The sequence below is a fragment of the Hermetia illucens genome, chromosome 3, assembly GCF_905115235.1.
Source record: "Hermetia illucens chromosome 3, iHerIll2.2.curated.20191125, whole genome shotgun sequence".
Classification (NCBI taxonomy): Eukaryota; Metazoa; Arthropoda; class Insecta; order Diptera; family Stratiomyidae; genus Hermetia; species Hermetia illucens.
Genome location: NC_051851.1, coordinates 152,600,676 through 152,628,009, shown reverse-complemented (window position 1 = coordinate 152,628,009; position 27,334 = coordinate 152,600,676). Strand labels below are relative to the sequence as shown.

The window sequence follows — 27,334 nt, the reverse complement described above, 5'->3', positions numbered from 1 at the left end:
CGTTCAAGTCAGACGAACTAAAATCCTGAAAACGAGAGATGCCCGTAAGTCCCACGAAATGGATCTTCTCTAAAAACCAAACCTCGAAGTTCATCCTTTTGAAACACCCTTCCTCGTGTTATAATGGACTCCTCTCCCCTTACGGCACTGAAAAATTTCGGATATCAATCGCGCATGGGAGAGCTTCAAACGATTCTCCGCAAAAAAATATAAAAGATGGGAGAATAAAACAGACTCAGATTTTATTAGAAAGAATAATCTATGATATATTAACGTTATATAAGTATTACAATATTACAGAACTTTGGGGACCATTCCTGTTATAGCCATCATAGCCATTTTAACGCCGGTGGACAAAGTACTTTTCGGATAGTTCGCCAGGAAGTTCTGACAATTTTTGTACAGTTCCCTCAGCACCCTAGGCGCATGCTCCTTCGTTATCGGATCGTTGTGCGTCAAATTACAAATTGCGTCAGATAAATACCTGCAAAGAGCAAAAACATATTCTTAAGTTCCGTTTAAAGAAAGCGCACGACCATCCCTTACTGTTGTTTGATGGCGGTGTGATTATCCATATCAGCCGAGATTTGTTGAATTAACGACAGCAGGACCGTCTGTTCCAGGACGCAGGGATGAAACACGGCCTTGTGGTCAGCCTTCTCCAGGGTATACTCGACAAGCGTCAAATCATTCGCGATGAGCGCCTGATGGAACGCTTTATTGATCTGTCCTTGGAACAGCAGAAATTTGATTTGATCCTGCACGTCGTACATGGATGGGGCGGGTGTGTGGGCTTGCGATCGGACTGCTGAGAGGACTGAATCTTCCAGTGAGGCAGCTTGCGTTTCGAAGTTTTTACGGACCTGAATGGAATGTTTTAAGTGGGGCTAGCTTCAGTGTTTCATCAAAGGCTCTACTTTACCTCTTTTTGAATTATGTCTGTCACAACTCTGACAATATTCGATTCTAACGACTTCAACTCCTTCTTTATTTCGATGCAGTTGTTGTTCCCGTTCGCTCGTTGCTCCACGAGAACGGTGTCCAAATATTTGTGGAAATTCTCAATTTTTCCCCACATATCGTCGAATTTTGCTTTCATGGGCTGAATTTGACAGAGGTAACTATCAAATTGCTCCATAACTGCAATAGCGACTTAGAAATTAATCCCAAATTTACAGAAATCAAAATTCCGAACTTACCTTCTTTTATTCCTAACGAAAACGTCTCATGCAACTGTTTAAACATTTCGCGGGAGGACTTTTCATAGGCAGGAATTAATGTGTTCGACATGGAGTGGACGTAGGCGTTTTGGAGACCATTTTGGACTCCCGCCACCACCGAATTGCCGAAAGCGTCGATTATATTCTACAAAATGAAAGGAAATGCAAACCGGGGTCCCTTTTCACAAAGACTTTACGAGGGCATACCTTACTTCTACATACTTGGGCTATGTTCTCTTTGAGAATTTTATCTGTTGTTGTGAGTTTTTGTGAAATCTCATTCTGAAAGTGTTGCTCGATTACATCCAATTTCGCCATTATCACTGACGTTATTTGTTTCTGCACTTCTGAGGTCAGCATGTTGGATTGCTTCTCCGGGAATTGGTTGAATAAAAATTGGTTCAGGAGGTGCATGACGCTTTCTTTTAGTTCGCGATTTTGGGCGTTTCTGAAAAGGAAATTTTAGTTGTCGTCTCCACTGAACACTGCTGAATAGGAGATACCTAGTCGATATCAGGCTTTCCCATCGTTGTTTATGTTCCTTCTCGAGGCGGCCGAAGCAATCCTCCACCAGTTTAGACGTCTTAAACTCTGCATTGTACTGTGTCCGTTTGACGTTGTCCATTAATTCAGCATTTTGTTTTTTCACCTGCGCTAGCTCGGCTTTGAGCTCGGATATATGCAGCGACTGATTTTGCATTTGATCTACAAACTTTACTGTTAACAAGGCTTTGCCTCTGTCTGGAAGACTTACTTATTAGCCGGTCCAATTTCGAGTTGACATCCTTCAACTCAGACGAGTCGGAGAGATCCGCTTTTGATTGGTTCGACTGAACTGCATGCTTTATTGGAATGTTCGGCAGGTTGGAAAATTCGGACCATTCTTTATGATTTCCTGCGGATTTAGCAGCTGAAAAGTGATATTCCAGTATTTATTAGAAACCAAAAATTAAAAGGTGCGAAGAAGGGTTATAATATTGCGAAAACTATCCTATGGAAAATATAGACCACTTGCGGTTTCGTCGAGTGCAGAGGTAACTCATCAGACGCGTAACCGAAATGGTTATCCTATGGAATATGCTGATTATGCTGACATAATACTTATTGTTTAAAGACTGTTTCAACTAGGTGTGTGGTGAGAAGCGTAGCATATTCTACTCATTATCATCAACGGCGAAACTACCGGTATTTGATCTAGCCCTGCCTTAATAAGGAACTTCAGACATCCCGATTTTGCGCCGAGGTCCACCAATTCGATATCCCTAAAAGCTGTCTGCTGTCCTGACCTACGTCATCACTCCATCTCAGGCAGGGTCTGCCTCGTCTTCTTTTTCTACCATAGATATTGCCCTTATAGACTTTCCGGGCTGGATATCCTCATCCATACGGATTAAGTGGCCCGCCCACCGTAGGCTATTGAGCCAGATTTTATCCACAACTAGACGGTCATGGTATCGTTCATAGAGTTCGTTGTTATGTAGGCGACGGAATCGCCCATCTTCACGTAGGGGGCCGAAAATTCTTCGGAGGATTCTTCTCCCGAACGCGGTCAAGAATTCGCAATATTTCTTGCTAAAAACCCAAGTCTCCGAGGTATACCTGAGGACTAGCAAGATCATTGTCTTGTACAGGAAGAGCTTTAACCCTATGGTGAGCTGTTTCGAGCGGAACAGTTTTTGTAAGCTGAAATAGTCTCTGTTGGTTGCCAACAATCGTGGGCTTATTTCATCGGCGTAGCTGTTATCAGCTGTGATTTTCGACCCTAGAAATTATCAACGGTCTCAAAGTTATAGTTGTATAGTCTCCTATCTTTATTCTTCCCGTTTCACCAGTGCAGTTTGATGTTGTTAGTTGGTTGGTTTTCGGTGCTGATGTTGCCACCATATACCAAGCCATGCCCAAGATCTCGCGTTGATTGCCGTCTGCTCGATCTGGATGAAAGCAGTTTGTACGTCTCGGGTCGTTCTTCCCATGATGTCGATATCGTCAGCATAGGCCAGTAGTTGAGTGGACTTAAAGAGGATCACACCTCTTGCATTTACCTTAGCATCACGGATCACTTTCTCTAGGACCACGTTAAAGAGGACGAATGATAGGGCATCCCCTTGTCGTAGACCGTTGTTCATGTCGAATGGTCTTGAGAGTGATCCTGCTGCTTTTATCTGGCCTCGCACATTGGTCAGGGTCAGCCTAGTCAGTCTTATCAATTTCGTCGGGATACCGAGTTCTCTCATGGCCGTGTAGAGATTTACCCTGGCTATGCTGTCATAGGCGACTTTAAAGTCGAAGAAAAGATGGTCCAACTGATGTCCATATTCCAATAGTTTTTCCATCGCTTGGCGCAGAGAGAAGAAAGGCACAGGTATGCACAAAAGTACATAAGGGAGATGAGAGGTGGAAGGAGTTGATAAGGAGTAGTGGAGGACGGGAAACATTTAAACAGTAAACAAACAGTAAAGGGGAAGGCTGCAGCAAAGATATTTTGCGGAAAAATGCTTAGGAAAGCAAGGACAAAATGGGACCTGCACAGAAGGAAGACATCACAGTAATCAAAACATTTCCGCTCGTATCGCTACCTAAAACCGTGCGGTCTTTGTCACAGCGAAAGGTAAAGTACCCTTCGAAGAGCGCCGAATTCAAAACGGCGTAAAGGTCGTGCGAAGGAAGCTTCACACACGAAAATGCGAGCGAAATGAGCAAGTTTTACTTTTCTTAAAGTCGAGACTGTCGTCTGAAAATGTAGAATAAGCGAACCTATACAAAAAGTTGCTTTGGCGGTGAAGCGACTTACGGTAACGGTCCGGTGGAGTATATAGAAGAAAAGCTCGAAACAATGGCGGATGTAACTTTCGTTATTGCAGTAGTTATTGTCGATGGGACGATGGAGATGAAACGCCTTGGAGACTTTCACTAGGACGCAGATAGGAAAAGAAGCGAAGCCGCCTCAAGGGCTAAGGAAACAACACTGTCGCCTAATAAAGCAGTCGAGAGGAATTTCGCGGCGGCAGACCATATCAACTGGTGCCAAGTACTCGATTTAGGCGATGAAAAACGAGTTGGCAAGGGAATCATCTGAAGCCAAGTGATCCCTAACCTTCATGAAGGATCCGCCTTCGGGCTAGTTATATCCGGTTGGCCCCCTTGTGGAAATTTCATGGTGGTTTTGGTTACGCCCATATCGCGACCAGAGTTCCTGATAGACTCAATGCGTAAAGTTGCGTTTTACAACTCGAGAACGATTCCTGTTCCTTTACCAATAGCTCAGCAGGGGCAAGATGGGGTCAGCGTGTGCAGCCGTAATACCACCACTCCTGGAACCTTTGGATCAACTTTTTGGTCTGATAAGACACATGAAAAGAATGTCAGCGCCAAAAGGAAGGAACAATGTGCTCTATCAGACAAGCGTTGAATGCGCTGAGCAGTGGACCTCACCGATGTTGGAGCACCAGCCCTTTTGTTTTTCATAGAGAGGACTGCCTCTTCCAACTGTTTTATAGAGAAAAGTGGCAGTCTTGGGCGCTCTCCATTCACCTCGCCTACCAGGTCCTGTCAGCTTTGCTCCTGTTTATTTCGCTATGGAATTTCCTGTTGGATAATCTGTACTGTGTCATTGTGATAAATGATTCCTTCCTTCCTTCCACGTAGCTACTCTCCCGTTGTTCCCCTTTGCGATGTTCCACGTTCAGAGAGAACGCCGGGCTGGGGCACACCAAGAGGTTGTATCAACCACTCTGAAGGCGATTTTTGATGGCCGGTTGCTGAGAAGTCTACCGAAACTCGTCACCCATCCACCAGCGATTCAGACACAGAGGTTACATCGGGAATGCTTCTCTCGCAGCATGGACGGAGTGGATCCGTTATTTAAAACATCTGCGGCAGGGTGAGGCATGCCCGTTTCAAGTGCCTTTGAATTGAAATCACCCTCCAGGAGGTTCCACCCTCCGTGCTCCTCCAGATCATCAATCCTGTGTCGAAAGTCCTGTATCGTCTCATTCGGTGTTAGATAGACACTGAAAAACGTTACACTTAAACACCCAATCCAGACAAAGCCGTACCCTCGGTCTTAGATAAGAATCTTAAAGTAGGTCCCATCCCGAACCCAGATGGCAGCCGTACTTGGTATATGGGGGGCTACGAAGGTGGGTCCTTTTTTCGGTACTGTTCACTGATGAGCGCTAGATCAGCTTTGATCTCCACAGCGAACTGCGCTACCAACTCGTGAACGATTGCACTCCGGTGCACATTGATCTGGAGGATGCGGATCATGTTAATCGACCCTAGGTCTTTCTAGTTCTGCTCTGAAGATTGGAAATCGCTCCAAGTCCCCAGTGTGTGCAACGCTCTTCTCAGAAGCACCACTACGCATAGAATGCAACTCCTCTTCGTTGCAGGAATTCGCTTTATGATCTACCTGGCCGCATATGTGGCATGTTTCCCTTCTGTCAGGCCTCCGGCGGGTTGCAAACGTGTGGCCATAATCTAAACATTTTGTAACATTTGGTTGGGGCGGTCCGGATTCGTATCTTACATATTACCCAACCAATTCTGATGTTCTCGCTGTTAAGAAATTTCCTCGGATATTGCTAATCAACTTCCACCACAGTGATTTTTTGACTTCGGTAGTTCGCAGAGGGGGTACCAATCCGGCCATTGGTTACCTCCAGGCATTCGCGCTTGATGACCTCTTCCACTTCGTTTTTTTCTATGAGTCAGTCAAATTCTCGGACGTTCAGAGAGCACGTGAGTTCTAGTCTAGAAATGAAAGCTTTCTCTCTGAGTAGCCCCTTGACGGTTTTGCAGAATATACCTTTATCTGCTGTCCTCGCGCCTAATTCGACTGGGTCTCCACCACCCATTGTTTTCCGAATGGAAGACACTTTCACTCCACTATCTTCAGAATTGATCTTATAACAGATTTCAGTGAGGTCTCCCGCAAAATTCTTGTCTTCCATCGGCTTAATAAACAGAGCTGGTGGTCTACTCTTCCTTCAACTCCCACCTTTTCTTCTGGTGTGTCACTCTTCGTGTCCGCCTTAATTTTAGGCAGCTATTTTTCTGACAACGCGGTTTGTTGTTGCCTCTTGTCCCTCTCCGCTCCTTTTAAGCCTTGAATAGTACCTGAATGTCTCCTTTAGATGTCTCTTCCAAGTTCGTTCTGCAAGGGGCTATCTGGGAGCCGTTTGGCGCTTGTGGTGTTCTCAGCCGGGGACGCCATTGCTTCTGTTTTTTACGCATCTTCTGTTATTCTCCAGGGGGCATTGTAGTACGAAATTTGATCTAGGAGCGCCATCAGCCCATTTTCATGCCTCTCAAGTCTTTCCTCTTCGACTTTCGCAAGAATAGTGACTGTGCTCCTATTCGGAAAAGATGTCATGGTCCGTTGGAAAACTCACTGATAACAAGAACGAATAATGCCTATGTAACCCCGGCATGTCGTGCTAATAATAGCTATTAATCTCTACAGAATGCCCTTCCTGCACAGGGCATTATAGATACAGCTTTTGTTGAATCGGTCCGAAAGATAGTTTTCCTAGTTCAGAATGGCAGTCAGAACACGAAAGTAGAACATGTTGAGTTAGGGAGGTCGAGACTACCACTCCTACAAGTAGATGGAAACGCAATACGCAGGCGAACGCAAGCAACTACAAGGTTAGATAATTAAGTAATGAGACTGATTTTATTGCCGCGCTTGTGGTACGCCTGCAACTTTCAAATTCCCTTCCCCTTCCCCGGCATCATTCCCCTCTACCAATGATATATTCACCATCGCTCCAGCTTGTTTAGTTCGCTGTGTCGTGTTGATGGTGCTCGTCACGAAAATGGAAGTCGCGATAAAATTTTCCGCCAGATTGGGCGAAACAGCTTTGGAAACGTACGATAAAATTGTAAAAGTGCATGGTGATAGTGCTCTTAGTCGTGCCCATGTGTTTCGATGGCATAACGAGTTTAAGAAGGGGCGTGAAAGCGTGGAAGACGAGGCGCCAAGTGGGAGACTAGTCGAGATGTGGATTGACGAGAATGCGCGCCCTTATATGTGAAGATCGGCGATTAGCAGTTCGAATGTTGGCCTCGGAACTGGGTATGAACCCTGAAACAGTCAGACAAATTTTAACAGGCGATTTCGGGATGAAAAAGTTTTGCGCGAACATGGTTCCAAAGAACCTTTCTGAGGAGCAAAAGCAGCATCGGATGACCGTCGCAGAAGACTATTTGGAACAAGTGGAAAACGATCCCACGTTGCTTAATCGAGTTATTACAGGCGATGAGAGCCGGTTTTCCCAATACGACCCAGAAACCAAATAACAATGCTCAAGAGTTGTTTCTGTGCGCCCCCGCCCGAAAAGAAGCTCGCTTAAGCAAATCGAACGTGAAAACGATGATTATTACCTTTTTTGATAGCCGTGGAATTGTCCACAAAGAATTTGTTCCACCAGGGCAAACCGTAAATCAAGTCTACTATCGCCAAGTACTCGAAACATTGCGAGAACGAGTCAACAGGATGCGCCCAGACATTACTCATAACTGGATCCTTCACCACGATAACGCGACGTGCCACACCGCCCTCAGCGCGTCCCAATGTTTACCCTCTAGAGGGATCGTCGTGTTGCAACAGCCGCCTTATTCGCCCGATGACTTTTTTTGTTCCGTAGAACAAAATCGGTGGTCAAAGGAACCCATTTTGAGTCAATTACGGCCATCCAAGCGGCCGTGACGAGGGTACTCGCGGACATCCGAGTCGAAGCGTTCCAAAAATGTTACGAAGAGTAGAAAACGCACTGGAATCGCTGTATACCTGCCCAAGGAAACTACTTTGAAGGGGATGGCAGAATTGTAGAATAATTTTTGAATATACGGTTTTTATGGAATCAGTTTCATTACTTAATTGTCTAACCTCGTGTAAGGGGATCATCTCGCTCGAAGCCGATGTCAGCAACCCTTTTGTTACACCCCCCTTATCGCACATGTTGTAAATCTACTGCTCATCACGATCTAGGTGTATGCGAGCGATCAGTTGAAACCAAACTACTTTCATGGTAGGCTCTTCACTTCAACAGTGTGTCGTCAGTTTGGAGCCGGTGCAAGGCCTTTCACCTTTGTCATAACGGTCCCTAAAACCATGATGAGCCTCTTTCTGCTGTTCATCAAAGTTCCTGTTGATGCGCGGGACTTTACAAGTGAAAAGTTCCTCATTCTGAGCCGGACTCTCGCAGTTAATATTATGTTTGACATCAATACCCAGGACAGCCGATGCTGTTCGCATTAATCCGACATCGTTTTCGTACCTACCTTTGGTAGGATTGCAAGGAAGGATTAGCACAGGATTACATTTTTCAGGATCAAACAAAACCTGTTTACGACAGCAAAAAATGGCAGGAAAAAAATCGGTCCACCTTCGAGGAATTGTGGCGCCTAATAAGCCTAATAAGATTCGTTAGTTATTGGTAGAGTTCTCCTTTGCAGAAAGAACCTGGCGAAAAGTGACGGAAACAGAAGGTAGGAATTAACGACCCGGCTGTTTTCATCCCACTTTCATTGGAAGAACTACGGAAGCCTTTGTAAATAGACAAAACTTCTCCGTTTAAACTACGATATTCGCTCCTACTCATCCCATTCAAACGGCTAATTATTTAATAAGAGCCACAAGTGCTATTTTACCCGGAAAACAGGAATTTTTCCTTTATCCAGCAACCAAACTGAAACTAAAATTTTAATGGTCTTCTTACCATTCTTCTCAAATTTTCGCTCCCCGAATGCAGAACCATTTTCGACGTCCGTTCGTTGCACATTATCGTTTGTTGTTGATTTCTCCGAGTAAAATGATTTGTTCTGTTGTGGTATCATGTAATCATTTATCGACAATATTTGCTGCACCTCCCGACTCGGACTTGACCCACCACTTGGTAGCCGATCACAAACGTGTTGACCCGAGTTATCGTTACTATCTGAAATTCAAATCGAGGAGAAATTGGGAGTTATCGCAAAGGTTTTGAAGAGTGTTATGTTGTAGTCCAATTCACTGTATCAGGGTCAGAGGGAAATCCCTTGTCTACACTTATTACAAAAGCCAGAAATCCGAACGGGTTAAGCAATGGAAAGGATTTTTCTCGAGTTTTTTACCTAATTTGCACCAAACACAAATCCATCATTTGACTGATTTTGCTCCGAAAAACCTCACAAACTTTAAGCAAGAATAAAACAAATTTCACTTACCCGAAAATTCGTTTTGTGAATTGTTTGTTCGTTGATGCTTCTGCTGCTCGCGATCCTCAATAACTTTATTATTTACTAAATTCAATATATTCATGTTCTCAATCGATTTCTGATTAGCATTCGATGAATTTGTCACACTCGCCAGCATCAGAATTGTAGACATTACCTCAGAACTGACTGCTTCTGTCTGTTTTGTTTCTGAACAAACAAACATTGGATTATCTCTACATAAATTGGCAGAACGCTATAGCAACTCCTTACCACTACTCATTGTGTTGAATGAATCCGGGGTCATCAAGTTCACCGGATGCGAACTCTTCTGCGGCACCGTCAAAGGGGGCTTGGGCGACTTGGAAGCTTTGATGTATGACTTCGCTGAGAAAGACTCAAATTCAGTTTTCTCCAGGGTTTTCTCCGGAGCAATTGGTTCCTCGGGATTCCACTGACCCGACGAATCAAGCAACACATCGACATAATTCCCGCCGCTCGAAAGACTGCTCCCTACTTCAGCTGTTTCAGAAACAGTTGGCTGATAGATTATATGACAATCTTGAACACTTTTCGGTTGAACAACAAACATATGAACCACGACACAATACGTTGCGTTTTCTTCATCGTAATCGTCTAGATCTTCAGCTAGCAGACTTTCAGTCTCTTGGCATTTGTATTTTCTTACACTAGCGTCAACAATAGAGAAACTTAACATAGGCGAGGATAGGGGGAATTCTGAGATTGACTTCATGAAAACGCTGACTTTTTTGTTTGCGTCGTCCCTGTTGACAATTTCTGTTGGAGATTTGCCGTTTGCGTTTTTCTCAAAGTCGTCTTCGTCCGTTTTTTCTGTACTGATTACATCATTGATCAATTGGATGACGTATGCAACGCTGGTTTCAACACTGGATACAATTAAATAGGAAGCAGTGCGATCGATGTCAGCAATAAATGATAGGTTGTCCGTCTCATTGGAGCGGAGGGATAGAATTTGTAGACAATCCCATGTGCCGCAATCCCATATTTTGAATTCAGTGTTACGATTAGCTCCGGTTAAGGCGTATTTCCAATAAGCGCTGTGGACCAAAAAATGGGAATTGGTATAATTCTTCCTAAAATTAATAGGAGCTAATGATAGCAAATAAAAAGAAGGATTTGGTATGGGAATTCTTCCACGAAAATTGGATAGGTGGACTTTTTCCGGGGTTATTCGCGATACCATGGACGACGATAGAAGGGGAAGTCCTGACGCCTGGCGCATCATCGGAGAACAGGTTGTTGCCCATCCAGCCAGGAGCCGTCAAGGACAATGCATTGGATTTCTAGAGCAAGGCGGTGCACGGATTAACTGTTTCTAGTCTGGAGGTAGCGGGTATAAGCCTCAGTACGCTCGCCCCGAAACCTTGAGAGGTCTCAGGGAACGAGAACGTACTGATGATGATGATGAGAATTCCACTTGGCAGAAGCTAACAAAGAGAAAATCCATATAAGTGATAAGGCCTTATGAACTGGTATCAAAGGCCCTCAATATTCTAAATAAGATTGTGAAAAATGAGGAAGCCAGTACTATTGGTGATCGCGACAAGAACGACCACGCTAAATACCGATTATTAATGGATATAATAACACTTAAAAAACTAGCAAAAGGTGAAACCTACTGCTTTGACTAACTGATTTCACGCTGGCGAGAATGAAAGCAACAGGAATAGTTTGGAAGGTCTCAGACTACTACGGTTGGTGGAGGATGCGCTGCGAAGTTTTTCAGCGATGTGGCCAAGAGTCATTTAGAGGTGATATCGTCAGGTAGCAATTTCGGTAACAGCGAACTGGCGCCGAAGGTCTGGGTTAGAATTAAAATCAAGCTGCCGGCGTAGGATCTCTGGGCATTTCGTGGAGGTCAAGGAGAGGCATGGGGGATATATTCCGACCGAATCACATCTTAACATGCGAAGTTCTCTAAACTGTAGTGTACCGTTACGGTTTTGAACGAAGTGCTCTAATACACTTCAAAGCCCTCATCCAATTCAATTGTTGCGGTAACGATTATTATTTCCGAGTTATCACAATCTCGGCAGATACCGGATTTTACCTAATACTAGCATGCCAAGCATTTAAACTCGGACGATCTTACCTACTTAAAAACTAAAGGGGCGCTGGTGGTAGGTCAATGGGAGAATCCGTAAAGTACTCCCCGCAACATTGAGCACGTATGCAGAATGATGTACTTCTGCATGGTTTAAACCAGACCAGTTCCAGAACATCAAGGGAAGCCGTGAGGGATTTAGGTACAATACCTGTAGCTGACAATATTATGGGAACTACAACCACCCGCTCGACACGCCAAATTTGCTGCAATTTCGAATGTTGATAACCCTGCTGCGCCACAGGCAAAGGCCTACTTCGTCACGGAGAACACCTGTGGTAGCATTCGTCAGTCGAATGAACATCATTCGAAACAAATTTCGAATGCTGCTAACTCTGCTGCGCCGCACTACCTTCATTAATGTGCAGCCCGAGATCTCGCGCCACCTGTTCGACCTGGATGAAGGTAGACTATACATCTTGGGTTGTTCTTCCCATGATGTCAATATCGTCAGCGTAGGCGTAGTTGGATATACTTGAATAGGATTGTGCTTCTGGCATTGACATTTGCATCGCGAATCATTTTCTGCAAGGTCAGGTTAACGAGGACGCATAACGCGTCCCCTTCTCTTAATCCGTTGTTGATGTTGAATGGTCTCGACAGTGATCGTGCTGATTTTATCTGGTCTCGTACGTTGCTGCACTGCGTGATATCGCCCTATTTATGTGTGGGACAGATAATGCCTCTGTACCAGTCATCAGGCATTGATTCGCTGTCCCACATCTTGAGCATCAGTTGATGAACCGCTTGGTGTAATTGGTCGCTCCATATTTAACCAATTCAGCTGTAATTCCAACGCCTTCTGGCGACTTGATGAATTGCACGAACTGTTTCCTCGACGCTTCGTGGTGGCAGTATTTTTCCGTAGGCTTCAATGAGCGGGACCTCCAACTCGCCAATGTTCTGGTTGTTCAGTAGTTCATCAAAGTACTCAACCCATCGCTCCAATATGCTCATTCTTTCATAAATCAGGCTTCCCTCTTCGCTTCAGTAGGATGAGCATCGAGGTGTATAAGGCTTCATCCTGCTGACTTGTTGGTAAAGTTTCCGCGCTTGCTCCTCCACTCGACGCAGTTCATGATAGGCTGCGTGCCCGCCTTCTTTCAGAGTGCAGCATTGGCCGGTATGCAGCATTCTTCCCTTCCGTTGCTAGCTTACATTCATCGTCGAATCAGAAATTCCGACATTCTTTTGCAGCTGGGGCCAAGGATATTTTTGGCCATATCAATGATAACGCTCTTCAGGTGATTGTGAAGATCATTTGTTGATACTTCATCTCCAGGACATCTGCTAGCTGCGGTAATTGTGGCATCCACTTGCCCCTTATATGTGTTATGGAGAGCTGTGTTGTGAATGACTTCAGTATTCCAACGCATCTCTTGCAATGCTGTTACATCAGCCTCATATTGGGACAGGGTATCTGCTAGCTACTGAGCAGCATTCGGTCTCTACGGGGAGCACACGTTCCATGAGAAAATGCGCAAATTGTTTTTCCGGTGTCATTGCTGGGTTCACCGTAGTAAAATCCATCCTGTCTGTATGTCGGTTTTCCTTGTAGGTTTGTCAGCTCTACCCAACCCTAAATCTGGAGGACCAATTGGCACAATTTGTCCCGTTTTTAGGCGCAGGAGACTCGCCCTCATCTTTCTCTGTCTGCAGTTTTTCATTAAGAAAGAACTCATAGCGATCACCACGTGGAGGTGGAGATAGGGTTTTGTAGTAGGGCTGTTGGTGCTGGTTCAACAGAGTTTTCACAGATTTTACGCTCCATCGTGGGTACCAATCTACGTTTCGCCCTGGGACTTATCCTCCCCTTTGAATTCTTAATAGATTTTAATGGGGCTCATTCTGCAGTTGGGATAGATCCCAGGTTGAGAAAAAGTTGCTCGTTGTTAGACGAGGAGCTCAGAGTTGTCTCCTGCGTTTCTCGCAGAATTCACATCATTGTTTCCTGGTAAGAATTTAGACAACCTGGCCGCGGGGCATACATCCCATGAACCGATTCTGCAAGGACCCAACATCCACGAAGTTGTTTTTAGAAGAAATAGACTTTGCTCATGGATTCATTACACAGAACACACGTCTGAGCTAGCCGATTTCCGGTTCAGACGAAGTACTCGTTTCTAAGGTTACCATTTCGCAGGAACAAAATTCGAGCAGAATTTGAGGAACTTTCGGGACCTGCCGAACAATCAAGAAGATGATACTATATTAATTTGGAGGAAAAGCGGTGGCAGAGAAAAACTGTGTTTACGCGGATGAATTCATATCAAAATATCAGGACGTAATTCGTGGCACCTAAAGAAGATTCCTCGAGAACTCCAAAAGGATACAAGCGGGGGGAACATACTTTAATGACTAAAGTTATTGATGAGTTCAATGCCATGAACTCAACTCCTAATGAAAGTAGCCTGAATCATAAGATCACTACTATATTGCTCAGTTGAATTCCCCTGAAACCCGAGAATCAAATCAAGTTACGGATTCTGTGGAGAAGCGAAGCGACTGTGGGAATGCCAGAACGGAGTATTATCTTAAAACGGTCACTTATGGAATGGACTGTGCATCCTGGCAGGGGATAGGAACACTTCACCAAGTAGCCAAGAATAACGACTTCGATGAGGAGAGATGATTCGCGATATTGATCGAGGACTTTAGAGTCTGTAAAAACTATGATTCGGAAGGTTGTAACGTCATTGGAGAAAATAAAGCTTTCCCTAACTAAATGGACCTTCGCCTGCAGAGAAGTATTGGAGAGTATAGATAAATCACAACCTGTTGGCACCTATGTAGATCTGCAGAAGGACGAGAATAGCCTAAAAATTGCAGGGTTGCATTTCAATTATCCAGTTGTCATGGAGCTGCGAATAGATATTCAGAAGTTCTTCTTCTTTTTCTTCAGCCTTTGTTCCATTCCCAAGCGGGGTCGGTTCATAGTGATCGGTTTCGCCATTTGGCTCTATCAAATGCCTGATCTGGATGCAATCTCGAGGCTTTTAAATCCCCATTCAGTTGTATCAAGGCACCGTTGTTACGGCATGCCATTTTGTCGTTTACCATCGACTTCGGTGTTCAGACCAATCTTAGCAAGTGAATTCTCATTAGCACGAATTGCATGACCATACCATTGAAGACGCCTCTCTCGCAATTTTTCCACGATCGATGCAACCCCATACTGACCGCGGATATCCTCATTTCGGATGTGATCAAACCGTGTCACGCCACTCGTCCAACGCAACAGCTTCGTCTCCATTACCGCAAGACGCCGTTCATTGTCTTTTATAGTCGCCCAACACTCAGAAAAGCGGAAGAAAGGGAAGCTGGAGATGTGAACGTAATACCAGTATGGTGGAACGGATCTGACCTGAAAAGACTCCCAGTCGACTACAATGGAAGGTACTAAAAAGCAAAGGGAATGAAAACATGGGCCCTGTTGAAACACCAAGTGTGGATATTGCCACACGCGGCCAATCGGGCGCAAAGAGACGGAACATTCGACGGAAGGTGATGACAGCCTGGTAACGCCGGTGAGACCCAGTAGACTCGACGCAACAGACTCATCAGTTAGTAGCGGTTTTCACATTAGGCTTTACTTATGTCTACAAACATAAAGGTAAGTTAAATTAATCCGAAATCTCTTTCTATCCACTAGGGGCAAAGTTAGCAAAGTTGCAGGACTGCACTTATATACTTCTAGCATAAGAGCTAGGAGTTCGTTTTAACAAAATCTATGATATTGGATCAGTAAAGGAGGCTCGGTTCTCCGATGAGAGATCTTTGAGACTGAGAAACAACCAACCATGTTACGGTAATGTTACAATACCATGTTAATGACAAGAAGAGATACTTCATAATTGCATCTACTTACTTACCCTATGATTGTTTGTGTTCCGTCGACACGAGAACTAAAAATTCAATCCAAATATATACTTCTGACAGCAGTAATCAAGCTAAAAATGGACGCTCAATCCCAGTCTGTTGCTTGGTGGACTAAGAAAGAAAAAGTAATTATATGACTATGGACCTTGGCCAGAACTTGTGGTTGATCGCATAGAAAAGGCGGCCTGATCTGATTATGATTCAACTTAAGGTCGCACGATTCGGCAAGTCCTCACACGACCTCCTCACGTTGGCCGCTGGAAACTGTCTTCGGACGGGATAAAAGTATGTAGGCCCGGGCTGGGAGTACGCACAGCCAACGGAAGAAGATCTGTTTGTCTGATGGCCATGTGCTAGAAGCAAGTAAATATAGCAGAGGAATGAGCCGAAGCAACAACCCGAGGGCCGTCCTCCCTGCACTAGAGGTGCTTACAGAACCGCAAGCCACTGTAGAACAGTGTACGCAGAGGGCTGCATGGCCAAGGGGGAGCTTGGTCTTTAGTCTGCGAACACTAAATTCTTTGGGCACCAGTTGCTAATAAGACTCTAACCCTGGTGGTCGGCTAGCCAAGGTAAACATTCTTCCGGAACTATTCGTGGGATCAAGACATTTCTTCAAAAAAAAGATGGTGACGCCAGGCGCATCGTTGGAGGACAAACTGCTGGCGTCCAATCAGGAAACAGTAGCCGTCGGAGGCAGTACAGTCGATGCCAGCCGTAGTAACCCTGTAAGGAAACCAACAGAAGGGACTTTCCAGACCGAGGCGGCAGACGGACTATTGGTTTGCACCTTGGAATCCACTGCTGTCGAGCTGGGTGTAGCTAGTACCAGCCATGGTACTCCTCACCCGAAACCGTCCACGTCGGATGCCCTCTCAAAAGCAAGGGTTGACAAGAATGCCGGTCACCGGAAATCGACTAAGAAGCGGAGGTTCAGTACCAAAAAGCCATACATATTCTGAGCAAGATTGCTAACAATAAGGAGGCCTGTACTGTCGACGAGCAGGATGAAAAGGACCTCGTTGAATACTAAACGATTGTAGAAGAATATGACGAGGTCAAACAGAAACACAACCGGAGCAGAGTGTGTAAAGGCTCGGACGCTTAAAAACCTCTGCACCGCCAAAGGTAAACATACGGGATTCATCTTCTGCTTCGATTCCTCTCAGGTGATCCGTGAGTTCCACGTTATAGCATACGAGGACCAGGCACTTTCTCGGTTCGTGCATTGGTAAGATCAACGACGCTTGGAAGGGCGTAAAGCTCAAAGTCATCCTCCACTACGAGATCCCTAGGAGACGGGTGGCTCGTATCTGATTCCCGAACATTCGCATGGATAAGCTCGCCCAATCCCTGCACCTTCAAAACCCCAGGATTCACATGAACGATTGGGTAGTTATCAAGGAGTAACCCCAGACGAAAAGCAAACCTTTTCTGCTCCGTATAAACGAAAAGTGCCTGAGTCACTGGAAAAGGGAGACTACAAAAAACAATTCGGAATCAAAACGATAAGGTTAAAATGTTCCGCTACAGTCAACCTGCCAAGGAGCTATTAGAAGAGATGAGGATCGACGAGCCGACGAGGACTGACGAGCCCTCTTCGTATGCAGATCATGCTGAGGGTAGAGCAGATAAAGCTACAGCACCGCCTCGGCCAACAAGCTTGCCTTTCTCCTAGAGACAAACACCGGGCCCCTATGTAGATCTGCAGAAGGCCAGGAATAACCAACATTTTGTAAGGTTGCGTTTCAATCAGCGCAAGAACTGCTTCGAATACAGCATAAAGGCGGCTAATTGCACAACAATCATCAAGCAAAAGGGCTAAGTATCACAACATCCCTGTATGATGGCATTAGATATTCAGAAGTTGTGTTCACGCTCCTCCAAGCGGACAATTGTTATATCTATCTACCATCGTCCACTCTATCGCCCAAAATGGTTCAAAGTGCTGGCCAACTACTCAAGGCAATGAACGTCGCCTCGCTGAAGTTACGAGAAGGTCGTATTCGAAGATTTTTAAGATATTTTCTTGCTCTAAGCTTACTCCTTACAAAGATAAACTAAATCAAATACGACTCTAATGTTAAAAACGTTTGTAAGTCAACTCTGGATGGTTATAATTGTTCGATTCTTTGCATTTACTCACTCTGCCGATGTTTTTGTTAAATTGTCCAAGAAGAAAAAGGACGAGATGGGCTTCCCATTGTGAGGATTCCATTGATGCAAACACCTCGGCTCTTTCTCGTGGAAGTAGACCTTGAAAAGGGAAAGGAATAGCGTGAGCCCAATAGGATTGAGGAACTGTTTGCAGTAACTTACCTGATAAAAACGAATGTAGCCATCGTCACTTCCGACACTCAACGTTGTCCCATCTGGAGACAAGGCCACCCACGTTACAATGATCGCATTGTCCATCAGTTTCAAAGCTCCTTCGGTGATGCTACTGGCGCTGTGTCTTCCATTCTAGCAGAAGATTTGACGTGAATATTTCTGAGCGAGATAACGGTCCAACTTACCCCATAACTACTCAATACTGTGTTGATATTAAAGCAGTGGCAACAGTTGCCGCGCGACCAAACCAGCAGCTGGCTAGCGTCGTCGTCAGTGTCGCTGGCTTCATCTGGAACGTACGGACACCACGAGACCTTGTCATACTTCGGGATATAGTTCAGGAGCGGATCCTCAATCTCCAACAGCAAATTACAAACTAAATTGTCAGGCAAAACGTCGACTTTGTAAATGTGCAGCATGCTCGCCTCGGCGCATGCCAGAATGCGCTGCTTTTCGTTGTGCGCGAACTGAATATCGTACACTTCCCCAGTCATTCCTTTGATGAGCGCTCGCTTCTCGCCGCTTATGACCCGAACCATTCCTTCGCCACCAGACATTTTATTATTTACTGAAATGCGTTAAGGCCAGTTGTAATCGCCCGCCCAAATGCTGGTTGGCAGCAAGTAGGGGCTACTCACCTTTTATCACGTACGCCACACACTTGCCGTCCAAGTGGACAGCGATCAGGTGCCCCGGGTAGTTCTTCACTTCCCATTTGTAGTCGACTATGTTCTTCAGCTTCACCTTCGAGCTGCCGTGGTCGCTGCGACTCTTGGTCCCGTAAACTACTATGTCGGATTCAGTGATCTCGTAGCACTGGTTGTCCTCGTCGCCGAAGAATTTTCTGTGGGAGAGCGGTCGGGGGTGGTTAGTGAAATGCTTTGGGGTTGGGGGGGGAAGTTCAAGGAACATTTTGCGAATTTCGTTTTGGGGAACCTTTAGGATGAAGTTGCAAACCAAAGAGGAATGACCTAAGCTTTATGCTGGCTGATTAGACTTGGGTCGGCCAGCTCCGCTGGAAAGGAAGGCCCCTCAGAAGTCTCTTATGGGGTCAAATTTAGGTAGCAAATATTAAAAGCTCTAAAATTGCTCGGCATAAAGGATCTTCCGCCCACTCCCCAGCGTCGTCTAATGTTAATTCTCAGGAGTGGAACTTCCACTCCTCAAAATGATCTCATTAGAACCAGATTTCCAAGGCGAGTGATGACGTCTGTTGTTGGTATCTGGAGCCTTTCTAGGTTAGCATCGAGGGCGGCAACTGCCGGGCATTAACGCTCGGACCGTGTTTGGTACCGTTCCTACCAATCGCTGCATCCTTGGCTACAAATCAAGTAATTCCTCGCTCAAAAACCAGCTGTCAAACCACTTGCGGGGCCATTCTTCCCCGCTCCGGCACCGACCTCACCAGAACCAAGATTCAGTTGTTTGGCCCACCAAGCGAGTCTGGGATCCCTGCTCACTCGCAACTTCCCCGGAAATACAATTTATACGCTGCCCTGCCTCGGCAGAGCACCTGAACACTTACATAGCTTGGGACGGTCGCGTGTCCTTACTCAGCGAAGAACTCATCGTGGCTGGCTGTTCCGTTGCGGGCTCGGTCTGCGTGGGGCTCCTGCTCCTGCGGTATCTGTGCAATATGTCGTTGAAGAGGTGGAATGCCGAGATAAACACAATAAGCATTACCCAACCGGCATCAAATATCGGAAGAGATCAGTACACTTGGAACCACTGTCAAACCGCAATCGCACTCGAGCGAAACTCTGTGTATATTTACTTGGACAGGGAAAGCCCGAATGCAAGAGGGCACGATTGATGATTTGACATTTGAATGTCGTGGGCAAGAAGAAGATGGTTGCGGAGGCACGTGCAAGAGGAAGTGAGATGCGCAAAGTGTCAAAGCGGTTGAATTTCGAAAATGGCTACCTAGCACTGCTAACTTCGAAACTGGGAGGGAAAATTTGAAAGACGGTTTTCTGAGATAAATGAAACAAAATTATTAATTATTGTTTGCTTTAATGTTTAAACTGTTTGTGACGGAGAGAGCATTTCCAATTGTAAACGTTTTGTAAAAAATCTGTTGGGCAACATAAAGTATAGCTTTGCAAGTTGAAGTCAAGAAAGTCAAGGAGAAAAATTGATAAGGAATTTTTAAAGTATTAATTTATATTAGAAAAAATACAAGAAACTTTCTGTCATATGCAGTCGGTTATGACGGTACCACGAAAGTCATTCCAGACGTGTCCAGAATGCAACATACGCGAGGAACCAGCGGAGCTTTTTCAGATCTCTCAACGAATCCCAACAGAGCGTCCAAACAGTACAGTTTTCGGTGACGGAAGCGAAAGAGTATTGGGGTGGACTTTGGGGGTTACCCGCCCAGCATGCTGAGTGGATCATCGCCAAAGGCACCCGCCATGGCAATACGCCAAGCATAAATTTTGCGGATGTTACCGGTGAGGAAGTACGACGAGCTATAAACAGCTCGAAGAACTGGAGGGGCCCAGGTCTGGATTGGGTGCAGAATTTCAGTTATAAGAAATTCACCAGCGTACACAGTATAAATGAGGTCATGAGTCGTCCGGAGGAGTTTCCACCCTTCCCCACTGCGGGGATTACCTACCTCATCCCTAAGAAGGACACGGTGCAGGGCCCCGCAGAGACAAGACCGATTACTTGCTTACCAACCCTTTACAAATTCACCACGTCCATTATTAGTGGAAGGATCAATGCACACCTCGAGACCAACAACATTCTGTCCGAGGAGCAAACGGGCTGCCGAGTTGGATCAAAGGGTTGCAAAGAGCAACTCATTATCGACTCGGTAGCTGTAGGACAAGCAACCAGAGGCCAAAGAAACCTCTTTAGTTGCTATATCGATTATGCCACGACTTTCGATAACGTTCCGCATACCTGGCTAATCGATGCCCTACATTTGTATTGCTTTGATCCGAAACTAATAAAGTTTTTGGGGACAGTCATGGAAGGGTGGCATACCACTTTATCAGTGCGTACATCTGAGGGTGCTAATACCTCAGAGCCCATCTGTATAGGGAGGGGCATCTTCCAGGGGGATTTGTTCCCCCTTTCCCCCTTTCATGGCTACTGAATGCAGCTAGCGGGTATGGTTTTGCAATAAAGTATGGCTTACGTGCTAAGTGCGAACTGGCACACTTGATGTACTTACATGTACTAACGACCATCTTAGAAGTCTTTTGCGAATAATAGACATGTTTAGCCGTTATATTCAGATGTACTTTGGATTAGACAAGTGTCGAATCCAAGCCATCCACAAAGGTCATCACGAGCCGTATGCCGGACATGGCATTGGTGACCTCCACATCGAAGCTATGACCCAGACAGATTTCTACAAGTACCTAGGAATTCTGCAAGGAACCCATGCTCGAGTTGGTGATCTGAAGGATTTTCTGCTGTCCGAATTCTTGCGACGTGTAAAGCTGGTGCTGGAATCGCATCTCTCGGGGAAGAATAAAATAAGCGCGTTGAATGAATTCGCTATCCCTTCACTGGCTTATGCATTCGGAATATTGCCGTGGACGAAGACCGACCTGGAAAACGTCCAGCGACGGATACGGACGACTATGTCCAAATTACGAATGCATCACCCAAAGTCTGCCGTGGAGCGGATGAACCCGCCTCGTGACATCGGAGGTACGGGCGTGGTTAACGTTGGTGCACAACATCATCGTCAAGTCGACTCACTGCGCCCTTATTTTTACAGCAAAGAACAGGCGAGTCCCTTGCATGCGGCTGTCTGTAAGGCAGACTGTGGGCTGACTCCCCCTAACTCGAAGGATCGATCTTTCAATCCTCTGAATGGTTTCACCATATCTTCATAACCAACTGTATACGATAGAAACTTCCTGCTTTAGTGTGTCCAGAATTTCAGCTACAGGCGTCTCATTGGACATAGTTTCGGTAAAGCCTCTGCACCTTATTCTTCATCCGTCTGCTGCCATCGCCTGTGTTGATTTAAGTCAGTCTAACAATATCGTGCAGTAATGAGTCCCACCGAAGTTCTAGATGAGAATTCACCGGGGCGGGTAAGAAGAGTGCTTCGGCGTGTACTAAAACTGTCGCCTGCAGTGCGGCGTGGTGTTGTTGATGCAACCGTCTCCGCTTCCATTGATTTTTGATCACCAGTCTCTGCGATGAACGCAAGCCGAACACGCTCGCTGATGACGGCAGGGATTGTGTCACTACGAGTAATAAAAGGGTATGCTTTGCGACCCGCTGCACAGACACGTGGGCGTTTTACGGAAAGCGCTTGACGAATCTCTGGTCCAACAAACCGCAGTAAGGTGTTGCATCTGCCCTTGACGTTATTTCCTAGTAGAAGCGGATGATAAAGAGGTTCACTTCGACGGTCGACTGCATTGACTGCCTATGCGAATCTGCTGAAGTGGTCGCCACATATTATATCGAAACAGCTGCAACTGGTGGAACCATGCTCCTGGTTATTGTGGGGCCTAGACCACGAACCGCCCCACGATTAGCGATTTTGATGCTGTGCTGTACATTATGGGAGCCCGACCCAGTCACCAAATCAGGCGACTCCCACTATTTATCCCTAGAGGACATCAAATCACCTGCGAGAGGCGCTACGGTGACGTACAGTCATTCAGACTGAAGCTATTTATCCTTCCTTCTTGCACAACCGGGGTTGGGACCGGCTACTGTGGGGTTATTATTCTTTTTTTGTTTTATTTAAGGTTTTTAACTCTTAATCAAAGTCTTAATAGCACTAATTGCTTCACATGACTACATGTTAGCATCTTCAAGCTGCTTTGCGACCACAACCAATGGATGACGTCCACATAACTTACCATTGCGGCTTTCTATGGAACCAGAAGGTTAAGTACATTATGGCATATGATGTTTCACAGTAGTGGGTTCAGTACCGAGTCTTAAGGGAGACCTTCGGGGACAATGTATTCCTTCCGCCGGAATTACCGCCACATTCAGAGAACTCTGAGAGGTATCAGTGCCCCTCTTTTGTAATGGAAAATAACCTTTGATTTTCAACAAGAAGTTAGAGCACCATTTTTTAGCGATTATTGACCTCTGAATCGTCCCATTAGAATTATATATGTGCTCCCAAACGGTTACATTATGTTCTTTTCTCTGCTTCTTCAGTCGAGAGCTCACACATCAAAATGATCATCAATTACTTTTGGACTTCGTCCCCATGCGTCTTGAATAAGGTTGCCTAACATGTCTTCAAACTCAAACAATATGGGTGCGGCATAGCGGCTGTACACTTGCAAGTCACTTTTTTGGTTAACACTAAAGCACTGGCTGGATGACTGTATAGTAGTAGACTGTAGCTTATCAACCGCAAACCCATATCGCTGCCTGACCAGTTGCTACCGTGACGGTTTCTGTATGGTTCACTTACGATGGCAACCTCCATCTCAGATTCGTGAGTGGGATCTTCCAGAGTATCAAGCTTGCGTCGAAAGTTCGGCATCGCCTTATCGGTGTTAGATAGACGCTGGAAAACGTTATCCCTAAAGACAAAGCCATTCCCTCAGCCTTTGGCAACAATCCTACGGTCGGTGCCTTCCAGAACCCAGATGGCAGCAATACCTGATAAGTGAAGATGCCATGAAACTAGGTCCTTGTTCTGGTGTCATTCACTGAAGATCATTAGATCAGCTTTACTTACTCACGAGCGGTTGTATTCCGGTGCATGTTGCGTTGTAGGATGATCACGTTGACCGCGTCCTAACTTTTTCCAAGTCTATTCTGAGGACTAGACATCACACCGAGTCCGCAGTATTTGCAACACTCTCGCCAGACGTGTATCCATAATCTAAACATCTGTTACCATTAGTCTGGGCTGTCCGAATTCGTATCCTATAAACTGCCAAAAAAATCCTGATTCTCCCGCTGTTAAGAAGATTGCTAGGCAATTTCCACTACAGCGAGAATTCGCAGAGGCAGTACCAATTTGGGCAATGGTTTCCTGTCGACATTTACGCTTGATAACCTCTTCTACTTTCATTCTTTTCTTCGTAACATTTAGAATTTCCGGAGAGCATCTGGGTTCTAGGTTAGGCCCCTTTGACCGCTTCACGCAGCATACCTTTGTTTGTTGTCTTCAGACCTAATTCAACGAGGAGTCTGTCACCTTCCATGTTTCGTATGGCAGACATTTCTGATTCACTGTCTTCGGTCTTGATATTGTAGTGGAACTAGCTGAGGACTTCTGCAAAGGACTTGTTTGTCGTGGGTTTAATAAGCAGAGCTGGCGGTGTAGACATGTTCCACTTTTTCTCTTGATACTCCACCATTTGTTTTTGCCTTGTCTTCCTTCGCCTTGGAGACTACCGTCTTCCTCTTTTCGCTATTTTTCTCACTTCGCTCTGCAACTGTTTGGCATTTAAGGTTCTCTCAGCAGGAAGTGCGATTGCTTCTACTTTGCGCATATCTTCTGATGCTCTCCACGTTCGCCTGTAGTTCTTTTAGCACGTTTTTCATGCCTTCTATATTGTTAAGATTTCAATACACTCCGCACAGAATCTGCAGGCAGTGCCCGCCCCTCCCCCTTGCTTTCCCAGGTGATAGTTTTGTTTGGCGGTGATCAGTGAGTATTCCCACTATAATCCGGAGGTTCTTCTTGGTGAGGTTTTAATAGTCCTGTGTGCGCTTGGATTCGTGTCGGATTCGTCATGGAATGCTCGATTCCTGGTAAGCTCACCCAGTACAATTCCCTCAGTCGTTACTCTTCATGTTTTAATATTATAGCGAGCAGCCTGTTTGCGACTCCACAGAAAGGTTCTACACCGAACCCAGAGTATTCATACCTTATTGTGCAAGCCAAACATATTCAGTCTCTTAAGGTGTTCCCACACCAGTTTAGCACATTCGAATCGTGCATGGCGGAAGGAGTGTTTCCCGCCCAGTGGAAGAGGCAGAAGCTGGTCTTGCTACCGAAGTCAGAGCGGCAATATGGGTTTCGGCGAGCCCGTTCTACGTTCGATGCAGTAGCAAAGGTCGTGGAATTGGCTCGAAAGGCAATGGCCATGGGCAAATGCTGTGCTCTGGTGACGCTGGACGTCAAAAGTGCTTTTAACTCAGCCAACTGGGGCTGGATTAAGGGCGCTTTGGCCAAACTGGGTGTTCCTAGCTACTTGGCTCGGCTCATCGAGAGTTACTTTTCGGGCAGACTTCTCTGGTACGAGACGGACGATGGGCCGAAGGAGTACATTGTGACAGTAGGTGTGCCTCAAGGTTCTGTATTGGGACCGCTGCTGTGGAACATAATGTACGACGGAGTGCTTGGCCTTCGCGTGCCGGAGGAGACAACGCTGATTGGTTTTGCGGACGACTTGGCGGTAGTTGCAATTGCAAAGCATCCCGAGGACGTGGAGCTTTATGCAAATGAAGCCATTCATACCATCAAGTCATGGTTACGAATGGTCAAGCTGGACCTGGCGGACGAAAAGACGGAGGCGGTCCTCATTACCAACCGTAGGAAGAACAACATGGTTACCATCCAGGTTGGTAATCGTGAGGTCGTCTCAAAATCGGTTGTCAAATACCTGGGGGTGATGATCGATGCCAAGCTGAGTTTCAAGGGACACTTGGATTATGCGCGAGAGAAGGCAGCAAATGCCAGCTCATCCCTTACAAGGATGATGCCTAACGTGGGAGGGCCGAAGTATAGTCGCAGGCTACTCATCGCGGGAGTGGTGAGGTCGATCCTGCTATACGCGGCCCCTGTCTGGTCGGGAGCGTTGAACCACACTGTCAACCGGAGGAAGATGTGTAAGGCATACCGGCCAATTGCGCTAAGGGTGTGTAGCGCATCTAGGACGGTGTCGACGGAAGCAGTGTGTGTTATCGCAGGAATGCTCCCTATAGATCTTCTAGCGAGCGAGGCACACTGGCTCTACGAAAAATGGAAGGCAAATCCAGCCGAGGTGAATGCGGATTTCCGAAAAGCCATCAGGAGAGAGTTGTGTGGCAAGTGGCAACAACGATGGGATAACTCCGGCAAGGGCAGGTGGACCCATACATTGATCCCGTGTATCGAGAATTGGGTCAACCGAAAGCACGGAGAATTGAATTACCACCTGACACAGTTCCTTACGGGACACGGTAGCTATAGGAAGTACTTGCATCGCTTCGAGTTGGACGAGTCTCCCAACTGTCCTGAATGCGGTGCTACACTCGAGGACCCGGAGCACGTTATGTTCCATTGTCCCAGATTTCTGCAGCAGAAAAGGAGGTTGAACAGCATCTTAGGGGCGGATATCGAGCCCTCCAACATGGTGGAAGAGATGTTGAAGTCGGAGGAAAACTGGATGGCGGTAAATTAGGCAGTAGCCGTGGTGCAGACAAAACTCCTGGAGTTGGATCGAGCTCGGAAGACGGCGCGATGGAGACGTGACATGGACGAGCTGGTATAGCGAACCAGAGCCTCCCCCGCGAAGTAATACTTCACGGTGGTCCCGCGGGGAGCGGCGGAAGAGTGGGGTGGTTTTAGTGGGTGTGAATCCCACATACTGCTGCAACCTGGCGCAGCAGCGTCTTTCTAAGATTTCCACCTCTATCCATAAAAAAAAAACACCAGTTTAGAGTTCACCTGGTTGGACCTAAGGGCGTTTGGCTGTCGGTCAGAAGCAATGTTCTGCCTCCTATTGTTCCTTTGGAGGTTGAAGATAGCATATTTGTCTTCCGGTGTCTCGCCGGGTATTTCAGCCTTTGCTGTGTTTTTCGCTCAGCTTATCCCAAAAACACGGACGGAACAGCACCCAACTGCACATACATGCCAACTACCATAGGTATCGCAGTTCATTTACATATTTCCGTACGGTGGTGCTATTTCGCGAGTCTAATTCGTAATCTATCACCTCTTTAAAATTCACTTCTGTGTCGAACGGACCGGTCAATACCCTCTGAATGCCTTCGCAAAGTATTCACATCTGAGCAGGACTGTAGAGAGAAAATCAGGGCTTTAGGTCAATAGGAATTCTCTTCTATTATTCGAATATCGATCTATTTTTTTTAAAAGCCCCACTCCTGGCCCCCGAGAAAACTCCGGGCATATGGGTCGGCCTGTAATCGATCACCAGCTACTCATCAACTGGATGCGGACTCAGGACTCCCTGCATCCACAAAAAAAATTTACTTTGACCTAACTTAGGTCTTTACATAAGACGGATTTCACTTCAATAAAATTCGCGTTCATGTCCTGTTTGCGATTATATATAAATGGAGCGATTACCAACTGTCGCCACTTTCGCAATCTCTCGGCATCCATGATATCCGTCATATCGTATCCTTCTGAGCGACACAACTGAGGGCAATACCAGGCACCTGTTCTCGGTTCGATGCTCGGTCAAACAAAAATGGAGACGTTCTCCACCATTTCCTCACCAACTCTCATCTCAATATCAACCTATCTTATTTCAGCCCGGCCTTTCCCACCGTTCATAAAGGATATTACCATTCCTACCTTGACCACTTCCTAATTAGTAGCAATCTTATCCTCGAACCCAATCCCAATACTTACCCCTTCCTAGAAACAGTC

At 45.9% G+C, this 27,334-nt stretch overlaps 1 protein-coding gene across 5 annotated transcripts; it reads right to left on the bottom strand.

Moving 5' to 3' along the window:
• Positions 1-252: 252 nt before the first annotated feature.
• Positions 253-19,603, bottom strand: LOC119652224 (enhancer of mRNA-decapping protein 4 homolog). 5 transcript variants are annotated; one of them, XM_038056176.1, is made up of 16 exons: positions 19,459-19,603; positions 19,301-19,402; positions 18,414-18,619; positions 17,961-18,343; positions 17,764-17,907; positions 17,591-17,700; positions 9,693-10,498; positions 9,432-9,629; positions 8,945-9,163; positions 1,975-2,130; positions 1,724-1,925; positions 1,428-1,668; positions 1,200-1,365; positions 923-1,140; positions 547-863; positions 253-484 (listed from the first exon to the last, which is right to left on the bottom strand). In XM_038056176.1, exons 1-16 carry the CDS (start codon positions 19,467-19,469, stop codon positions 295-297), a joined length of 3,669 nt encoding a protein of 1,222 aa, XP_037912104.1. In that variant the 5' UTR covers positions 19,470-19,603; the 3' UTR covers positions 253-294. The 5 variants fall into 5 exon arrangements, with proteins under 5 accessions (XP_037912104.1, XP_037912100.1, XP_037912101.1 ...); XM_038056172.1 differs by having other exon boundaries at positions 19,301-19,603; XM_038056173.1 differs by having other exon boundaries at positions 1,443-1,668; positions 19,301-19,603.
• Between the last annotated feature and the right edge of the window lie 7,731 nt (positions 19,604-27,334).